Source organism: Dreissena polymorpha, chromosome 8 (genome assembly GCF_020536995.1).
Source record: "Dreissena polymorpha isolate Duluth1 chromosome 8, UMN_Dpol_1.0, whole genome shotgun sequence".
NCBI lineage: Eukaryota > Metazoa > Mollusca > Bivalvia > Myida > Dreissenidae > Dreissena > Dreissena polymorpha.
In genome coordinates this window covers 91,921,610-91,943,484 of record NC_068362.1, presented here as the reverse complement: position 1 = coordinate 91,943,484, position 21,875 = coordinate 91,921,610, and the positions used below count along the sequence as shown (strand labels likewise).

The 21,875-nt window shown below is 38.4% G+C and overlaps 1 protein-coding gene across 1 annotated transcript in view; it reads left to right on the top strand.

Annotated features, from left to right (window-relative positions):
• Window positions 1-21,875, top strand: part of LOC127841243 (uncharacterized) — a 54,037-nt gene that overhangs the window by 10,730 nt on the left and 21,432 nt on the right. The window contains exons 5-13 of the mRNA XM_052369904.1: window positions 1,931-2,164; window positions 2,568-2,688; window positions 4,679-4,789; window positions 9,000-9,171; window positions 11,449-12,638; window positions 15,583-15,653; window positions 17,568-17,804; window positions 18,093-18,560; window positions 19,393-19,573. Of these exons, the coding sequence (XP_052225864.1) occupies window positions 1,931-2,164; window positions 2,568-2,688; window positions 4,679-4,789; window positions 9,000-9,171; window positions 11,449-12,638; window positions 15,583-15,653; window positions 17,568-17,804; window positions 18,093-18,560; window positions 19,393-19,573 (2,785 nt within the window). The remainder of the gene's footprint in view (window positions 1-1,930; window positions 2,165-2,567; window positions 2,689-4,678; window positions 4,790-8,999; window positions 9,172-11,448; window positions 12,639-15,582; window positions 15,654-17,567; window positions 17,805-18,092; window positions 18,561-19,392; window positions 19,574-21,875) is intronic.

Genomic DNA, 21,875 nt, shown 5'->3' with positions numbered 1-21,875 from the left:
GTTTTATGGTTTGAACACATTGTTTTTGAACAGAGACAATACATAAGGAACTGATGTAAGTAAACAGAAATTGTATGCTTGTTCATTAAAAAGTTTGCTTATTTACTGGGTTAAAATAATATTATATTGAAACTTGCTTTAATATTGTGCTTAAAATATAATTGGCTAACCATAATGTCCTTAAAGGCTGCACTTTGTATCTAATTGGCTAACCAATATGTCCTTGAAGGCTGTGCTTTGAATCTAATTGGCTTACCATAATGTCCTCAAAGGCTGTGCTTTGAATCTTATTGGCTTACCATAATGTCCTAAAAGGCTTCGCTTTGAATCTAATTGGCTAGCCACAATGTCCTTAAAGGCTGTGCTTAAAGTATAATTGGCTAGCCAAAATGTCCTTAAAGGCTGTGCTTGGAATCTAATTGGCTAACCACAATGTCCTTAAAGGATGTGCTTTTAATCTAATTGGCTAACCATAATATGCTTAAAGGCTGTGCTTTAAATCGAATTTGCTAACCACAATGTCCTTAAAGGATGTGCTTTTCGTCTCATTGGCTAACCACAATATTCTTAAAGGCTGTGCTTTGAATCAAATTTGATAACCACAATATCCTTACAGGCTGTGATTTGAATCAATTTTGCTAACCACAATGTCCTTAAAGGCTGCGCTTTGAATTAAATTTGCTTACCACTACATCCCTAAAGGCTGTGCTTTGAATCTTTTTTTTAATTATCTTTAAATGATTCCAACATATGATATAAATGTGTTTTCAATACTTTAATGTCAAAAAGAAATTAAAAAAAAACACTGCAACACTTCATCTTACAGTCATGTATGTCTTAGATAAGTTTATTTTCAAAAGTGTTAGTGACTGCTCTTCAACTTTGGCATAGACCTGTTAAAAACATTGTGTTTACTTTATTATTTTATTACTTCTTCATTTTTATGCCCCCCTTCGAAGAAGAGAGGGTATATTGCTTTGCTCATGTCGGTCTGTCGGTCGGTCGGTCTGTCGGTCGGTCTGTCGGTCCGTCCACCAGGTGGTTGTCAGACGATAACTCAAGAAGGCTTGGGCCTAGGATCATGAAACTTCATAGGTACATTGATCATGACTCGCAGATGATCCCTATTGATTTTGAGGTCACTAGGTCAAAGGTCAAGGTCACGGTGGCCAGAAATAGTAAAATGGTTTTTGAATGATAACTCAAGAACGCATACGCCTAGGATCATGAAACTTCATGGGTAGATTGATCATGACTTACAGATGACCCTTATTGATTTTGAGGTCACTAGGTCAAAGGTCAAGGTCAGGGTGACCCGAAATAGTAAATGGTTTCCGGATGATAACTCAAGAACGCATACGCCTAGGATCATGAAACTTCATGGGTAGATTGATCATGACTTGCAGATGACCCCTATTGATTTTGAGGTCACTAGGTCAAAGGTCAAGGTCACGGTGACCTGAAATAGTAAAATGGTTTCCAGATGATAACTCAAGAACGCATACGCCTAGGATCATGAAACTTCATGGGTAGATTGATCATGACTCGCAGATGACCCATATTGATTTTGAGGTCACTGGGTCAAAGGTCAAGGTCACGGTGACCGGAAATAGTAAAATGATTTTCGGATGATAACTCAAGAACGCTTTTGCCTAGGATCATGACACTTCATAGGTACATTGATCGTGACCTGCAGATGACCCCTATTGATTTTCAGGTCACTAGGTCAAAGGTCAAGGTCACAGTGACAAAAATCGTATTCACACAATGGCTGCCACTACAACGGACAGCCCATATGGGGGGCATGCATGTTTTACAAACAGCCCTTGTTATATCAGAGTCAATCTTAATTCTTACAATACAAAGATGGCAATTGTTTTTCAAGGCTATCAATAAATAAATCTATTACATTGTTTTCTTTATTGTCCAGGCATTTCTGGGAGACAAGTATGGCTTCCGCCCCTTTCCCTCCGAGATAGAAGAGGAGGAGTTTAAACTATTGAAGAACGCAGCATTGAAGCTGGGCCAAGATCCTGCATTGTTGCTGACCTGGTTCAAGTGTGACTACAACATGGAACCAACTATGTACTGCCTTCAGCCAATCAGCTCTCAATATTCACACTACTTTGACATGAGCCCTGCCAACTCCATTCTGAGACAACAGGTAAGTAGCAGAGAACCAACCAAGTACTTCTTTCAGCCAATCATCTCTCAGTATTCATACTACTTTGACATAATCCCTGCCAACTCTGAGACATCAGGTTATTAGCAGGAAACCAACCATGAACTTCCTTCAGCCAATCAGCTCTCAATATTCACATTACTTTGACATGACCCCTGCCAACTCCATTCTGAGACAACAGGTAAGTAGCAGGCAATCAACCATGAACTGCTTTCAAATATTTAGAGAGTAAATGAAGCACAATGAACGTCTTACCTTTACAAAACCAACTGACAAAGCTTACCGTTTGTTTTGGCGTTAGAGTTGGAGATATAAGGAAGCTTCATTGATATACATGAAATACTCATACCAATCACACCAGATATATCCCGGTGTCTTTTTGTAGGCACAGAAAGACTGGTGGAACACAGTGGAGAAACTTACTGGATTGCTCCGTAACACCGCAGATAGCCTTCATTTTGAGGGGAAGCTTTCCTTTGCACAGAGGCACAAATATTTCATGTCAGGTAACATGACTTCCTTGGAAACAAACAAATTGGTGTCAGAATTGTGCTCTGAGAAAGCTGGGATTCGTGCACATGCATACAATGTCCTCTCAGATAAGCCTTAGCAGTCCACACAGGCTAATCAGGGTGACACTTTCAGTCTGAACTAGAGGTTTGCAAAGAAGAGACATTCTTAAAACGAAACAAACCATACAAGCACAAAGGGTTGTCCTTGATAAGCTTGTGCTGACTGCACAGGCTAACTGTTTGATGATACTATGCGCACATGCATTAAGCCATGTTTTCCCAGAGTGCTGTTCATCAGTAACACATTTTCACCTTGATCAGTAAATAATCATCTTAGTGTTCAAATGTGTAGCTATGACATTTCACCCATGTTAGTATTGGAGTTTACACTATATTTCACAGGTTTATAACATATTTTATAGTTGTCTTTAAAGGAGTTATTAAGAAAATGTTTACATGTGTAATGTATGAATTTTACAATATGTAATTGTTATGTAGTTTGACTTTGTTTTGTTTCATCTCTTACATCTTATTAGCATTGAATTTTTTAATATATATATAATATAAATATATAAATAATATAAGTGATGATGATCATTATAATGATGTTAAATTTATGGTTAATTTTATAATTATTGTGATGCAAATCATTTCAAAATGACAAAATCAGGTCATCCTCTGTTATTGCAACACTTTATTATGGCCCCGGTAGGGTGGCATATAGCAGTTGAACTGTCTGTCAGTCTGTCCATTCTTCCGTCCGAAAACATTGTCCATAACTTTTGCAATATTGAAGATAGCAACTTGATATTTGGCATGCATGTGTATCTCATGAAGCTGCAAATTTTGAGTGGTGAAAGGTCAAAAGTAACAAAATACAATCTTAGGGAAGTAATAAGCTTTAAAAGGGAGATAATTTATAAACCTGCTAAATGATATATTTAAATTTTATTTCAAAGCGGCGCCATAGGGGGCATTGCGTTTCTGGTAGCGGATCCGTGGTCTAGTGGTAACACACTGGCTTCACAATCCAGAGATCGCTGGTTTGATCCCCCGCTGCACCTAATCTACTAACTCGTCTTTCGCATGAGACGTTAAACCGAGGTGCAGTGTACTAGGTGCTATACACCGGGCACTAAAAAGACCCAGGGTCACCTCTGGAACGGGGTGTCTCCTGTATCTTGCACTATTCCCCGTAACCAACTAGCACGTCTTTCTGGGGGCGATGGCCATATGGGAGACAATCCCGGTGCACTCGATAAAAAACAAAAACAAACAAACAAACATTGTGTTTCTGACAAACACATCTGTTGTTTATAATTACATAACCATTACATTATTTTCTTGAAATAAATTGCTAAACAAGCTTGTGTAATATTTGAAGTGGAAAATAAATGGTGTCAATGTAAATAAAAGCCACAGGAAACATAAATTGACTGGTTACTGTTAGACAGTATGATCTACGCATCATAATTATATACCAGGAGCAATCTAAAATCACAGATTTGAGTAGGCAAGAGGTATTTTACAGCCTTGAATGGAGTGCCTTCAAATTTTGATTATCAGATAGTATGTAAGAGATATGAGCCTCAGCATTCTGGGAAAACTGGGCTTAAAATGTGTGCGTACAATGTCATTCCAGAGTAGCCTGTCAATCCACACAGGGTTGACACTTTTCGTCTAAACTGGATATTCGTTAAGAAGAGACTTCCTTTAAATATTTTTTTTCCATAAAAGTGAAAAGCGTCATCCCTGATAGCCTGTGGGTACTGCACAGGCTAATCAAGGACGACTCTTTATGCACATGCATTAAGCCCAGTTTTCTCAGAAGGCGGCTCATGACCTGATTTCTATTCAATATTTCAGTGACATATTGCATTTCATTGTTGTGTTATTTTTCATGTGTGCATTGAACATGTATTTGTTTGCAATCTTGAAATAAATGAAAACTATACAAAAAAAACAAACAACAAACACATTTCAGTGACAGAGAGCGAGGTCCAGGAAGGACTTCTGTCAGGTGTGGAGGTTAAACACAAGGCAGTCTGCTTTATACGCAGTCTAGATGGCATTGAACCAACACACTATATTTCAGGTGAGTACTTGTTTAATTCCTTAAGTTTAAACATTTCAGCCTTCCTCTGTGAAAAGGGGGTTAAATGATGTGCATAAATTGTAGTCCTCACAGGCTATCAGTGACAACACTTTCAGCCTAAAGTAGATTTTTGCGAAGAAGAGACTTTCTTTAAACAAAAAAAATCATAAAAACAAAAAGTGTTGTCCCTGATAAGCCTGTGCAGACTGCTCAGGCTAATTTGGGACGACAGCACTTTCTCCCTAGACTGGATTTTAGTCAAGTAGAAACTTTTTTTAAATGAAAACTTTCATAAAAGATTTTCTGGTGCGGACTACACCGGCTTATCTGAGATGATACTGTACACAAATGCATTAAGCACGGGTGTCCCAGAGTTTGGCTTAAATAGACCCTTATTGGAGGTAAGAGCAAAACTGTTTTATCTGCTGAACATTCTCACGCCAATCTACACAGACTAATCAGGGACGGCGCTTTACACACAATCCATTCAGCCCTTGCATCATATATATACATAAAATAATCTACAGTGGGGTTCCTAGTGTCTCATATATGTGTCCAATAGTCTACAGTGTGAATTTCTAGCGTAGTTAATATACGTTAACTTTGGATATAGCTATTAATGCGTAATGACTTAAAAATATGTCGTTTACATTTTAAAACTTTAACAGGATTATATCATAGTAAGTATAACCTAACCTGGACCCCATTGGAAATAAGCTTTCGAGCTTTCATGGGCAATCCTAGGTTTTACACTATATTATCCAAGTTATTTCTTTTTACATACTAAGTTTTCCCTAAAGTTGTGAATTTGTTTCTAAAATATATCAAATTACTGATAACAAATATATGTGACATGTTTAACTGTGATAATCAAGCAATATATTATATTCCAGTATAGTCACATTAAATCATATTTTAAGTGTGAGGCAGTTGCTGATCTGTTCCCTTCAAATCTAATTTAAGGTGATACGCTTCCTTAAGACTATTTTATATTGTTTCACTTTTGTGTTCATTTTCTTTGTCAAATCATATTTTATATTATTTTATGGCAGTTTTTATACCATAGGTTTTGATCAGCAGCAATCTCACAAATGTCTTTAGTTAAATTTTTTATGTAATTTTGAAAGATAACTTGTATATTATGTGTTTTAAAACCTGAATAAAAATCAATCAATCAAACCTTGGTTAAACTTTTGAAATAACTTTTGCAATATTGAAGACAGCAACTTGATATTTGGCATGCATGCGTATCTCATGGTGCTGCACATTTTAAATGGTGAAAGGTCAAGCTCAGTAGGGGGCATTGTGTTTCTGACAAACACATCTCTTGTTTTTAGCTCACCTGAGTACAACGTGCTCATGGTGAGCTATTGTGATTGCCTTTTGTCCGTCGTCCGTCGTCAACATTTTGCCTTGTGAACACTCTAGAGGCCACATTTATTGTCTGATCTTCATGAAACTTGGTCAGAACATTTGTCCTATTGATACCTCGACTGAGTTTGAAACTGGGTCATGCTGGGTCAATAACTAGGTCACTAGGTCAAAAAAAAAGAAAAACCTTGTGAACACTGTAGAAGTCAAATTTGATACCCAATCTTCATGTAACTTTGTCAAAATGTTTGTCTTAATGATATGTTGGTTGAGTTAAAAAATGGTTCTGGTCCATTGAAAAACATGGCTGCCAGGGGCGGGGAAGTTTTCCTTATATGGCTATAGAGAAACCTTGTGAACACTCTAGAAGTCACAATTATTGCCCAATCATCATGAAACTTGGTCAAAACATTGGTTTCATTGATATCTCGGACGAGTTCGAAAATGGTCTAGATCGGTGAAAAACATGGCCGCCAGGGGGCGGGGCAGTTCTCTCTATATGTATATAGTAAAATATGTGAACACTCTAGAAGTCACATTTTTGGTCCAATATTCATGAAATTTGGTCAGAAAATGTGTTTTCTAGATATGACGGTTTAGTTCGAAAATGGTTTGGATCGGTTAAAAAACATGGCCGCCAGAGGGGGGGGGGGGGGGTCATTTTCCGTATATTTATATAGTAAAAATAGCTTGTGAACACTCTAGAAGTCACATTATTTGCCTAATCATCATAATTTCAATAACTTTAGTAAATTCTTCATATTTTTACATTTGATTCACTGAAGTTTCCTTATCTCCATAAATTGTGTTCTTTAGATTAGTTAGACCTATTTTCTAAACTAGATTTTTGAAGCATTTTCTAGGTTTACAGTAACATATATTTATATCAGTTTTTTTGACAGATTGTGAACTTCTTTTTACATTCATTCAGGTATTTGCTGTATTTTGTTCATTTTTGTAACGATACTTAGATTCTTTAGACTTGGCTTGTACCTGTTCTTAATTCTCTGTCATTGTTCCTCATTTTCCGAGTTCTTGGAATAAAAGTTAGTTATTTTCGTAAAAGCTGCTTTGGTTTTCACTTATAGATTAATTCTTTGAGTGTATTCAGGCATATCTGACTGGATGCCTTTAGTTAATTGAATTACAACCAGTCAGTGGTGTCATCCTGACCGGAAATAATCGTCGAATAAATATTTCCGCATTACGTAAGTGCTCAAAAAGTTACATAATTTGTAACCGTCCCATGACAGGTTCACCTGCGTTAGCGAACGAGACCACACTACCACACCTGGATACGACAGTTGAATTCGAAAATGGCTTGGATCGGTAAAAAAACATGGCTGCCAGGGGGGGTCTTTTTCCTTATATTTATATAGTAAAAAAGCATGTGAATACTCTAGAAGTCACATTTTTTGCCTAATCATCATGAAATTTTGTCAAAACATTAGTTATGTTGATGTCTCGGACGAGTGAAAATGGTCGTGATCAGTGAAAAAACACGGCCGCCAGGGGGTGGGGCAGTTTTTTTATATGTATATAGAGAAAACATGTGAACAGTCTAGAAGACAATTTTTTTGCCCAATCTTCATGAAATTTGGACATATCTTGGAAGAGTTCAAAAATGGTTCAGGTCTGTTAAAAAACATGGCCGCCAGGGGGCCATTTGTTTTTCATTCTTCATGAAACTTGGTTAGAACATTTGTTCCATTGATATCTTGGGCTGCAAAGAACAGGTCATTTCTTTTTATCTCAGGTGAGCGACTTTGGGCCTTTCAGGCCCTCTTGTTTTGTAACAATCTTCTATTACTGTTAATATTTGTAAAAACGACTTTCTATTTGTAAAATGTGTATATATAAATAATAATTATAATTGATACATTGTTTTGCAAATATTCCAATGTTGTTGTTTTGATTAATAAGTTTTACAAGATTTTCACGTGTTACCATATTCTTTTTCTTAATTGGCAATAAAATAATAAAATGCCAAACATGTGTAATAGAATCAGTCAACATAATAACAATAAAATACCTACAAACACCCTATCCTATTTCTCTCTACAAACAATAACCATGCTGTCAGAGCTAAAAAGGGTACTGACTATTTAGGGGTAGATAAGGCTTTTACTGATAAGGGTTTTCTAGAGATAAGAATTGAGTAAAACCCTGTTTTCTCAGAGCAAGACTTATTTAAATGTTTGCAGGCTGGTTCATACATTTAACCCTGTTTTCTCAGAGGGAGACTTATTTGAATGTTTGCAGGCTGGTTAACACATTTAACCCCATTTTCTCCGAGCAAGGCTTATTTGAATGTTTGCAGGCTGGTTAACACATTTAACCCCGTTTTTTCAGAGCGAGGCTCATTTGAATGTTTGCAGGCTGGTTAACACATTTAACCGCATTTTGTCAGACGAGGCTCAAATGAATGTTTGCAGGCTGGTTAAAACATTTAACCATGTTTTCTCAGAGCAAGGCTCATTTGAATGTTTGCAGGCTGGTTAACACATTTAACCGTTTTCTCAGAGGATAGCTCAATGGAATGTTTGAAGGCTGGTTAACACATTTGACCACATTTTCTCAGAGTGAGGCTCAATTGAATGTTTGAAGGCTGGTTTACACATTTAACCCCGTTTTCTCAGAGCAAGGCTTATTTAAATGTTTGCAGGCTGGTTCATACATTTAACCGCATTTCCTCAGAGCGAGTCGCAATTAAATGTTTGCAGGCTGGTTAACACATTTAACCCTGTTTTCTCAGAGGGAAGCTCAATGGAATGTTTGCAAACTGGTTAACACATTTAATACCGTTTTCTCAGAGCGAGGCTAAATTGAATGTTTGCAGGCCGGTTCACAGACCTGAAAGATGGCGGTGTTGATTTGGAGGCCCAGGAACTGAGAGAGAGGCTGTGTACGGAACTTGTACCATCTGTTATACCACCCAGTCAGCTGTACAGCTATAACGTACCATGGGATGGGAACAAGGGAGTCAGCACTGCAAACGAAGATCAAAATAGGTCAGCTGGCATTACAAGGCTATCACTTCCTGTTATATACTGCAAAATAATTATTTTTCATTGGACATTAATTTTGTTGATTTTGTGGGTAGGCCAATTAATGAATTGAACGCAAACACATCCAAAAATGACAGACGCAATGTCCTCATTTTTTCTCCAAAATCAGACATTGAATAATTTATGCGTCCACCAAAAAGTCATTATTTGAAAAACCCAAAAATGTAAGGCTGATAAATAAGTATATATGATTTCACTGTAATTGCCTTAAAATGACTATCAAAAACATATGTTCAGGAACATGTGATTATTATAAATATACCTTACCATGGCACGGGAACAAGGGAGTCAGCATGGAACTGGAAGAGCATGAAAGGTAAGTGCGTAAATTGTCACTCCAGATGAGCCTGCAACACTTTCTGCCTATACTGGATTTTCCAATAATGTGGACAATTTTGTCTCAGATAAGCCTGTGAAGTCTGCACCGGCTAATCAGGGACAACACTTTCCCCCTAGGCTTGGTTTTCATTCAAAAGAACAGGTGAGTCAGCTATGTACAGGAGGAGCATCAGAGGTGAGCGCATAACTAGGCCAATTCTGCATGTTTCTTACTGTACAATGATTTATATTTGTCAGTATGAAATTTAGTGGGCTTTTAAATAATGACCCTTTGGTTCACACGTACATTCGTGGATTTCTGATTTTGGAGGAAAAAAATGATTAATGCTGCGTCTGTCATTTTCCAATGTGTTTGTGTTACATTCATGGATTGGTTTACCTACACATTTAATGAAATTTAATTTTCCACAAATTATACTGATTTATCAGTAATTTCCTAAAAATGACTTTCAAAAATATCTGTAAAGGTACTATTGGTAATTATCAAAAGTTTAGTAATGGTAAATTATTTTAATAAGATGCATGGTGCAAAGATGTACATTTCAGATACAAAATTTTGATAAAACAGTTTTATAAACAGTATTTATCTATTTTTTTTTAATTATTATTAATTAAATTTTTTATAGAAATTTTAGTGTCACTGGCAAAATAGCCATCATAATCACTCCATGAAGGTTTTCTGATTAGGTATGCATACGTATGTGAATTGAATTATGTGTAAAATTAAAACAATGCAACCTCCCTTAATCTTAACACCAATTTGAATGAAAGTCATCTTATTATACTGAATGCATCAAGTCTGGCTCTGGGGAAAACGAGCGTCATGTGTCAGTGTAAAATGTTGTCCCACATTAGTTTCGCAGTAATTGAATTTTCATTTAAAGAAATTCTCTTTTTAACACAAATCCAGTCTAAGCGGAAATGTTTGTTCCTAATAAGCCTGTGTAGTCCACACAGGCTTATGTTGGACACTTAACACACATATATAAGGACTGGCTTTCCTAGAACGAGGTTCCACTTCATAAACTCGCCATTACAGCTTTTGATATTTCTTTCTTTTCTGACATTCCAAAATTTTGTGCCAGTTCTTTACAGATTTTTCAAGGTGTTTTTCAAACAGTTTACGCAAAATTTAACTTATTGCCTATGTTATGACTAATCCAATAATACGTTATTCCTTAAATCATTCTGATCTTTCTGCTTTCTGCTCCAGGTATGTCAACCTTTTTACCTCAGGTACATCAATCATTCCAATCTTTCTGCTTCAGGTACATAAAACATTATGATTTTTCTAATACGGTACATACAAAACATTCCGTTCTTTTCTAATTCATGTACATCAAATCATTTCGATCTTTCTACTTCATGTACATCAAATTTTTCTATCTTTCTACTTCATGTACATCAAACATTCCATGCTTTCTACTTCATGTACATCAAATCCTTTTGATCTTTTTACTTCATGTACATCAAACATTCTTATCTTTCTATTTCATGTACATCAAACATTCCATTCTTTCTACTTCATGTTCATCAAACATTCCGATTTATCTACTTCATGTGCATCAAACATTCCATTCTTTTCTACTTCATGTACATCAAACATTTCGATCTTTCTACTTTATGTACATCAATCATTTTATTATTTCTACTTCATGTACATACAACATTTCATTCTTTTTACTTCATGTACATCAAACATTCCATTATTTCTACTACATGTACATCAAACATTCCATTCTTTCTAATTCATGTACATCAAACATTTTTATCTTTCTACTTCATTTAGATCAAACATTCCATCATTTTTACTTCATGTACATCAAACATTCTGATCTTTCTACTTCATGAACATCAAACATTATGTTCTTTCTACTTCAGGTACATCAATCAGCTAGGGGAAGACTTTATTACGAGCCTAGAAGAAATTATCAAACATGAACTAAATGAGTCTGAGACCGCTAGATTTAGAACCCCACTGTTTGAGGAAATACTTCATCATATCAGCTTCGCCAAAACCAAATGTACAACATTTTGCGGCAGAGACAACCTCATTAAAGAAGTCCACGATAAAGTGAACAAGTCTTTTACTTTAAATGATGATATTGCTGAGGTTAAAACAGAAGATGCAGTTCTCAACATGAATAAAGCAACGGAGGAGGCAGTTAAACAACAACAACTGGCTATGTCTGCCTACTTAAAGTCTATTGGGGTGACATATGTTGTTGGAGACGAATATACTGATATGGAGAGTGATTCAAAACACAACCCTCAAGATACTTTTACCGAGATTCCAGTTCACACAAAGTTTAATAGACCTTTGATTATTATCGGGAAATCTGGCTCCGGTAAGACAGCCGTAATGGCAAAACTTTTTCAGACCTCTCCTTCTTTTCTGTCCCCTTTGAAGTCCATTACTATGGTACGTTTTTTAGGGACATCGACAATGAGTACGAGCATACGAGAGACACTGATAACTCTGTGCGAGCAAATCAGGACCCTTTACAAAGTTCAGGACCCGTTTGGTCTAGATTTTGAATCCGACTACCAGTTTCTGGTTCGCTACTTCGCATCACTGCTTTGGAGGATAAATACCACCAACAGGCCACTCACAATAATTCTAGACTCCGCCGACCAGTTGAACGTGGCCGACCACGCCCACCTGTTCAACTGGCTGCCACACAAGCTACCAGTCACTGTGCGAATGATAGTCTCCTTGGTAACGGATAGGACTGACTGCTTGACCAATATCAGACTGGTTTTCCCATTTGTCGATCGGTTTGTTGAGATAACTGATCTAGACAGAGGGGTAGCAGACAATATTATCAACATGACGAATAAGGCACAACACCGCCACCTGTCAAAGAAACAGAAGAATTTTGTATTGGAGCAGTTTGCCAAATGCTGTCTGCCTCTGTATTTGAAAGTGCTGGTAGATATGTCCTTGTCATGGCGTTCCTACACTGACCTAGACCCTGGGTCGTTGGGTTCAAGCATCAAAGAGGCGATCAAATTCCTTTTTAACAATCTGGAGAAGGCTCATGGAGAGGTTTTGGTCAGAAAAAGCTTGGGTAAGTGCCTCATTAATATGTGCGTACAGGATCTCAATACCAAATCTAATTTTGATGGGATAGGCTTTAAATATTTATGCCTCATTCTCGGAAAACAGGGCTTAATGCATGTGAGTTAAGTTCCGTCGCACTTTGGCATATGCAGTCTGCAAAGGCTAATCAAGGACGAAACTTTCCACTTTTATTTAATTTTGTATGCCCCCAGATCGAATGATTGGGGGAATATTGTTTTTTTATGCCCCTGGATCAAATGATCGGGGGTATATTGTTTTGGGCCTGTCTGTTTATCATTTATTCATTGATTGTATGTGTGTGTCCCAAAACTTTAACCTTGGTCATAACTTTTGCAATATTGAAGATATCAACTTGATATTTGGTATGCATATGTATCTCATGGAGCTGCACATTTTGAGTGGTGAAAGGTTAAGGTCATCTTTCAAGGTAAAAGGTAAAAAAAACAAATCCAAGGGAAGTAATAAGCTTTAAAGGGAGATAATTAGCTTTACCTGCCAAATGATAAAAAAATCAAATAAATCAAAGCGGCGCATTAGGGGGCATTTTGTTTCTGACAAACACATCTCTTGTTATTTAAAGGGGCCTTTTCACAGATTTTGGCATTTTTTAACTTATTCATTAAATGCTTTATATCGATAAATGTAAACATTGGATCGTAAAAGCTCCAGTAAAAAAACAAGAATAAAATTAAAAAAAGGAAAAGAACATTGCCCGGACCAGGTTTCGAACCAGTGACCCCTGGAGTCCTGCCAGAGTCCTGAAGTATAAACGCTTTATCCTACTGAGCTATTCCGCCGAGTACATATACTTGAAGTATTTTATACCTTATATAAGCAATCTTCGTAGTTTCACAAAATTTAACGACAAAAACAGAACTCTCCAAATTATTCAATCGTTTCGCGTTGCAACGCTTTATAATTTTTAGGTTTTAAAATCGTCAAAAGATGCATATAATGGCTATATTAGACCATGGTAAATGTTCAGTATTACTGTTTCCTCACAAATATCATAACTAAAACGAAAATTTGCGAATCTGAAACAACTTTTTTCAATTTTGTCAATTTACCAAAGCGTGAAAAGATCCCTTTAAAGAAATTATTTTCTTAGCCAAAATCCACTCTAAGCAGAAAATGTCATCCCTGATTACTCTATGCAGACTGCACAGACTTATCTTGGACAACACTCTAAGAACATGCATTCAGCCCTCAGTTTTCCCAGAGGGCTCATATTTGTTTGAGGGAAACTTTCATCATAATATTTATATTGTAATGACCCAGTCAGGTCATTATACGCCTATTTGTTTCATGTTTATACTTACGTGGAATGCAGTTTCATAGTGATACTACTACTAATTACAATGATAATAATGATGATGATGATGATGATGATGATAATACTAATAATAATTGCACTTACCTCGTTTTTCACGTAAGGCTGGCTATGTCCTTTGTTTACATCACTTTAACACTATAATCCATCTCTTTTCCATTACTTTTCCATTATAACGAATTATAAAGTGCATGAATAGAACACCAAGTATGACATTAACTGTTTCCATTTGTTCCTGTTGTTTATAGACAGGCCAATTTATGCATTTGTATGTAAATGTTATGAATAAATCTGACCTGTCATGGCCGCTAGGACGCCGAATTTGCCAGCATCATGATGGATTCTGACAGCTCAGGCTGACAGATTGTGATTGGTTGATTTTACGAGCTGTCAGAATCCTATTGGCTGATTGGGATGATGCTGGCAGGCTGTCATATGGTCATTGGTCAGTTAAGGTCACGTGGGCACTTTTGAGAAAGTATATAAGGGCGGTAGATTTCAAAATTGTTAGCACAAATGCCATCTTGGTAGCTCCACTTGACTGGGCAGTAAAGTGAGTAAAACATCTTGGGTAACTATAAATAACTTTAAAAAGTACTTTTGAGAAAGTGTCCACCCAAACTTGTCTATATTTGAAATAACATATTTAACCTTTTAAGTAAATATATATATTTAAACTGCCGCCAGTCTTGTTGTAAGAATATAACTCACAAAGAAAACCAATAAACCCATCCTGACGGACACTACAATATGTACAGTTATTTTTAATCCTATAAATAATGTATTCTCCAAGTACATACACTTGTATGAATTCTATATCTAATATCTATATTCACCAACGTACTTGTACATGTATTTAATGGTATGCAACCTTTCATATAATTATGTTCACCTTTGTTATGAATGAACCCTTACCCTAGATTGAGCTGTGTCTGGGAGTACTGGGCTTAATACATGTGCGTAAAGTTTTGTCATAGATTAGACTGTGCAGTCTGCATAAACTAATCAAGGACGCCACTTTCCTTTTGTATGGAATTTTTCATTGAAAGGAAGTCTCTTCTAAGGAAAATTAAAGTCAGTTTAGGGCAAAAAGTTTCATCCCTGATTAGGCTGTATGGGCTGTGCAGGCTAATCTGGGATGACATTTTTTGCACATGCATTAACCCAGTATTCCCAGAGGGATGCTCATATTTATTGAACAAAAATTAGATACAACATTTATGATTACAGTGATATATGATCATATAAATGTTTTACATATTATATCATGAATTCTTTGTCTATATTCACAAATGCCCTTGTACACGTGTTTAAATTGTATGCAACCTTTTATGTAATTATGTTCACCTTTTAAATGATTAAAACCTTAAGCCCTAGATCCTAGTTATTTGTAATGATGCTGCATGTGTCTACTTGTTATAAGGTTGCTTTGGCATAATGGTTGTGGAGTCAGCCTAGCAACAGAGAGTTCACTGGTTCGATCCCCACTGTGAGAGCATTTTTTTGATCTCTCCATAGATACCAAGTATTTGCCAAGGCAACGGACTCCTGAGCGTTTTAATAAGCCTTAAATAGGTTAACTCTATGTGTCTACTGCTAGGGTACCTGTGTGCGGCCAGAGACGGGTTGTCAGAGATCGAAATAGAAGACCTCCTGTCATTGGATGATGAGGTATGTGGGCCAATGTAAACAAAGATCATATAATGGCTATAAGAAATTTCAGTTGTAAACAATTATTATGATCCTTTTGCTTGGAAAAACTGGCTTAATGTATGTGCGAAAAGTGTTGTCCCAGATTAGCCTGTGCAGTCCACACAGGTTAATAAGAGATTACACTTTTGGTTCTTATGGAATTTTTCGTTTAATGCTTAATGCACTTGCTAATCAAGGATTGCTCTTTCAGCTTTTATGGTATATTATGTTTGAAAGAAGTCTCTTCTTAACAAAAATCCAGTCCAAGCGGAGTGTCTCATCCCATATTAGACTGTGCAGACTGTTGGCTTTCTTGCCAGTGATGATATTAGTTACCTCCCTTACTAGTGATGATATTTGTTGCCTCCCATGCTAGTTATGATATTAGTTACCTCCCTTACTAGTGATGATATTTGTTACCTCCCATGCTAGTTATGATATTTATTATCTTCCTTATTAGCGGATATATTTATTGCCTCTCTTGTAAGAGATTATTTTTGTTATCTCCTTTGGCAGAAATAATAATTATTAACTCCATTGCCAGTGATGATATTTGTCGCCTCCCTTAAATATGATGATATTTTGTTCCTTCCATGCTAGTTATGCTATTTGTTATCTTCCCTACTAGTGATGATATATGTTGCCTCCTGTGCTAGTGATGAAATTTGTAATCTCACTTGCCAGTAATGATATTTGAAGCCTCTCTTAAATGTGATGATGTTTGTTATTGCCCTTGCCATTGATTATATTTGTTATCTCACTTACTAGTGATGATACATAGTTGTTTCCCCCCTTGACAGTAACTGTATTTGTAGTCTCCCTTGCCAGTGATGATATTTGTAGTTTTGCTTAAATGTGATGTTTGTTATCGCCCTTGCCAGTGATATTTGTTGCCTCCCTTGAATACGATGATATTTTGTTTCTCTCTTGCCTGTGATAATATTTGTAACCTCCCTTCTTAGTGATGATTATTATTGCCTCCCTTGTAGTGATGATATTAGTTATCAATCTTTGCAGTGATATATGTTATTACCCTTTCCATGATGATGTTTGTTATCTCACTTGCTAGTGAACATATTGTTATTTCCCTACTAGTGAATATATTTGTTATCTCCATTGCAAGTGATGATACTTGTTATATCCCTTGCCAGTAATTCTATTTGTTATTTCCCTTGACAGTTATGATATTAAGTGCCTCCCTTGCCGGTGATATTTGTTATCTCCCTTGCCAGTGATGATATTTGCTATATCCCTTGCCAGTGATGATTTTTAGCGAGGCTGTTTTTGGAGAAAACCTAAGGTATTGTCAAAGCCTGTTCGTCATCCGCCCTCGCTGTCAGCCGTTCGCCGTCCGCCGTCAGCTGTCCGCCGGCGTCGTGCTAAAACCTTAACATGGGCTCTTAAATCAAAGTGCTTCCACCTACAACTTTGAAACTTCATATGTAGATGCACCTTAATGAGTTCTACACGCAAGACCCATTTTGGGTCACTAGGTCGAAGGTCAAGGTCACTGTGACCTAAAAAAACAACAACATTCTGACAAGCTTTCGCAGCCGAGCTTGGCACCCGTTATGTGGTGCTCTTGTTTTATATCCATTTCCATTAATGATATGTTATATACCTTGCCAGTGATGATTTTTGTTGTCTCCCTTACTTGTGATAATATTTGTTACCTCCCTAGCCAATGATGATATTTGAAATATCCCTTACCATTGATGATATTTATTATATCCCTTGCCATTGATGATATTTGTTATATCCCTTGCCATTGATGATATTTGTTATATCCCTTGCCATTGTATGATATTTTTATCTCCATTTTCATTGATGATAATGCCCCACCTTGCCGGTTATAATATGAATCTCACTGGTCACAAAAAACTATCCTTGCAGGTTCTTCAAGACACCTACATCTACCATCTTCCCCCTGACCCTGAGGTGATACGCCTTCCACCATTACTATGGAAACGAGTCCAGTTTGACATCCGAGAGTACGTTGTAGAGCGACAGTCTGGAGGGCGCAAGGTGATTGGCTGGTACCACAGGCAATTTTCTGAGGTGGCGTACGAGAGGTTCTGCAATAAAGATGTGAGACAACACCTACACAAGGCTCTTGCAGAATATTTTCAGGTAAGCAAAGGTTTCATCGTGTGTCCCATTCAGTTAAACTGGGCTAAGAATTTCCTCCATAGTATGGCTTTTGTGAATTCTTTTATCACTGTGAGGAATTGAATTGTTTTACTTAAAGACTATTAATGAAATAGCCTTTAATTTTCTCATATAAACACAGATTCATCAAAGATCTTTATGTTCTTTCTCTTTGTTTTATGATGGCCATTACAAGCGAATTTACATGAACATTTAACAGATGTGTTCGTGGTGGACCAAAATGCTAGTGATTGTATGTGTTTCTTAAAGGGAATCTGGAGCACACAGTGTAAACCCCTCCAGCTAATAAAAGGAAAAAAGGGCAGCTACACGAAAGCTGTGAGACAGGTTCCATCCCAACCAATCAAAATCAGTGAGACTCTGTACAACACGCGAAAGCTGACCGAGCTACCCCACCATCTTATCAACAGTGGCCAGTTTGAAACAGTCCTCAATGAGCTTTTTTGTGACCCAGATTGGCTCTATGCCAAGTGCTTGACTCTGACCTTGACCTCTGTCATGGAAGATTTGAAGCTTGCAGATGCACTCTGCAATGAATTGTTGAGATCCAAAATGGCAGGAATTAAAGTGTCAAGTTCAGGGAAGCAGAAGAATACGCAAGATGAGGTTGTCTTGGAGACGGAAAGGAAAGTTCTGGAAGGAATTCGCTTGGTGTCAAGAATGATTCTTTTAGCAGCTGACAGTATCAGGAAGGATCCAGTCAATCTGCCAGTGATGGTATGAAATTAAGCTGCATTCTGGGATAACTGTGGTGACTATATGGGCGTAAAATGTTGTTCCAGATTAGCCTGTGCAGTCTGCACAGGCAAACGAGAGACGACCCTTTCAGCTTGTATAGAGTTTATAATTTAATCAACTTTTTTTCTTATAAAAAATCAAGTTTAGATGGAAAATGTTGTTCCTGATAAGCCTGGCCCTAAGCCCAGTTTTCCCAGGTTGCAGCTCAATTAGATACATTGGCTTGTTATATTTTCCTTTAAAATAGGTAAAACATGAAACATTTGATGGCCATGACATAATCAAAGTACATATTATATTTACATTATCTATGAAATAAATGCTGTTGAAATACACACTGATATTATGGGAATGCCAAAAATAGATTAATGCACATCATACCATTACAGGGGAAGAATATTTGAGAAGATGTCTTGGGACATTTCTTAAATGCAATCACTTTATATTTGAGATTTTGTTTCATTCTTATTCAGACCCCCCCCTCCCCCCTCCCAACATATTTAGCCTTATGAATGGACCCTTTCAATACAATCTATTTAAACCTTTCCACTCAGAAATAAAGTGAAAATGGCTATGTGCAACAGCATAAAGCCAGAACAGCCTGGGTAAGTTGAAGTCTGTTCTGGTTTTATGCTGTTTGCTCCTCATCAGTATCTTATAGTTGGAAATGAAGGTTTTAAAACTTGAATCTGTTATGAAAGGTGTAGAATTTAAGATATTCTAAGCAATTGCAATCGGTGGAAAATGCGTATCTGAGAGGTGGAAGGGTTTTATAGGAAATAAATCATACTGTAGATATATTTTTTTCCAGCTTCTAGCTCAGTTTGGACCAGACTACTCCGGAAATGAATACATTGAAGGTCTTGTCAGACGTTGTCAGGACTGGTGTTCCGGTTTCCATTCTCCTCTGCTGGTTCCGGTTCTAGAGTGCATGTCAAAACCTACAGGGAACCAACTGTACTCAATATCTGTGGACCTCTCCCTTATAGGGGGCAAGTATTTAGAAACGTCATTCTAAGAAAACTGGCATTCATGCATTTTTGTAAAGTGTTGTCCAAGATAAGCCCCCACAATCACGCATACTGGTCAGGAGCTATGCTGTCCACTTTAAAGCGCCCACAATCACGCACACTGGTCAGGAGCTATGCTGTCCACTTTAAAGCCCCCACAATCGCGCACACTGGTCAGGAGCTATGCTGTCCACTTTAAAGCCTCCACAATCACGCACACTGGTCAGGAGCTATGCTGTCCACTTAAAAGCCTCCACAATCACGCACACTGGTCAGGAGCTATGCTGTCCACTTTAAAGCCCCCACAATCACGCACACTGGTCAGGAGCTATGCTGTCCACTTTAAAGCCCCACAATCACGCACACTGGTCAGGAGCTATGCTGTCCACTTTAAAGCCTCCACAATCACGCACACTGGTCAGGAGCTATGCTGTCCACTTTAAAGCCCCCACAATCACGCACACTGGTCAGGAGCTATGCTGTCCACTTTAAAGCCCCCACAATCACGCACACTGGTCAGGAGCTATGCTGTCCACTTTAAAGCCCCCACAATCACGCACACTGGTAAGGAGCTATGCTGTCCACTTTAAAGCCCCACAATCACGCACACTGGTCAGGAGCTATGCTGTCCACTTTAAAGCCCCCACAATCACGCACACTGGTCAGGAGCTATGCTGTCCACTTTAAAGCCACCACAATCACGCACACTGGTCAGGAGCTATGCTGTCCACTTTAAAGCCCCACAATCACGCACACTGGTCAGGAGCTATGCTGTCCACTATAAAGCCCCCACAATCACGCACACTGGTCAGGAGCTATGCTGTCCACTTTAAAGCCCCCACAATCGCGCACACTGGTCAGGAGCTATGCTGTCCACTTTAAAGCCTCCACAATCACGCACACTGGTCAGGAGCTATGCTGTACACTTTAAAGCCTCAACAATCATGCACACTGGTCAGGAGCTATGCTGTCCACTTAAAAGCCCCCACAATCACGCACACTGGTCAGGAGCTATGCTGTCCACTTTAAAGCCCCCACAATCATGCACACTGGTCAGGAGCTATGCTGTCCACTTTAAAGCCCCCACCATCATGCACACTGGTAAGGAGCTATGCTGTCCACTTTAAAGCCCCACAATCATGCACACTGGTCAGGAGCTATGCTGTCCACTTTAAAGCCCCCACAATCATGCACACTGGTCAGGAGCTATGCTGTCCACTTTAAAGCCCCCACAATCATGCACACTGGTCAGGAGCTATGCTGTCCACTTTAAAGCCCCCACAATTATGCACACTCGTCAGGAGCTATGCTGTCCACTTTAAAGCCCCCACAATCACGCACACTGGTCAGGAGTTATGCTGTCCACTTTAAAGCCCCCACAATCACGCACACTGGTCAGGAGCTATGCTGTCCACTTTAAAGCCTCCACAATCACGCACACTGGTCAGGAGCTATGCTGTCCACTTTAAAGCCTCAACAATCATGCACACTGGTCAGGAGCTATGCTGTCCACTTAAAAGCCCCCACAAACACGCACACTGGTCAGGAGCTATGCTGTCCACTTTAAAGCCCCCACAATCATGCACACTGGTCAGGAGCTATGCTGTCCACTTTAAAGCCCCCACAATCACTCACACTGGTAAGGAGCTATGCTGTCCACTTTAAAGCCCCACAATCACGCACACTGGTCAGGAACTATGCTGTCCACTTTAAAGCCCCCACAATCATGCACACTGGTCAGGAGCTATGCTGTCCACTTTAAAGCCCCCACAATCATGTACACTGGTCAGGAGCTATGCTGTCCACTTTAAAGCCCCCACAATCACGCACACTGGTCAGGAGCTATGCTGTCCACTTTAAAGCCCTCACAATCACGCACACTGGTAAGGAGCTATGCTGTCCACTTTAAAGCCCCACAATCACGCAGACTGGTCAGGAGCTATGATGTCCACTTTAAAGCCCCCACAATCACGCACACTGGTCAGGAGCTATGCTGTTCACTTTAAAGCTCCCACAATCACGCACACTGGTCAGGAGCTATGCTGTCCACTTTAAAGCCCCACAATCATGCACACTGGTCAGGAGCTATGCTGTCCACTTTAAAGCCCCCACAATCGCGCACACTGGTCAGGAGCTATGCTGTCCACTTTAAAGCCCCCACAATCGCGCACACTGGTCAGGAGCTATGCTGTCCACTTTAAAGCCCCCACAATCACGCACACTGGTCAGGAGCTATGCTGTCCACTTTAAAGCCCCCACAATCACGCACACTGGTCAGGAGCTA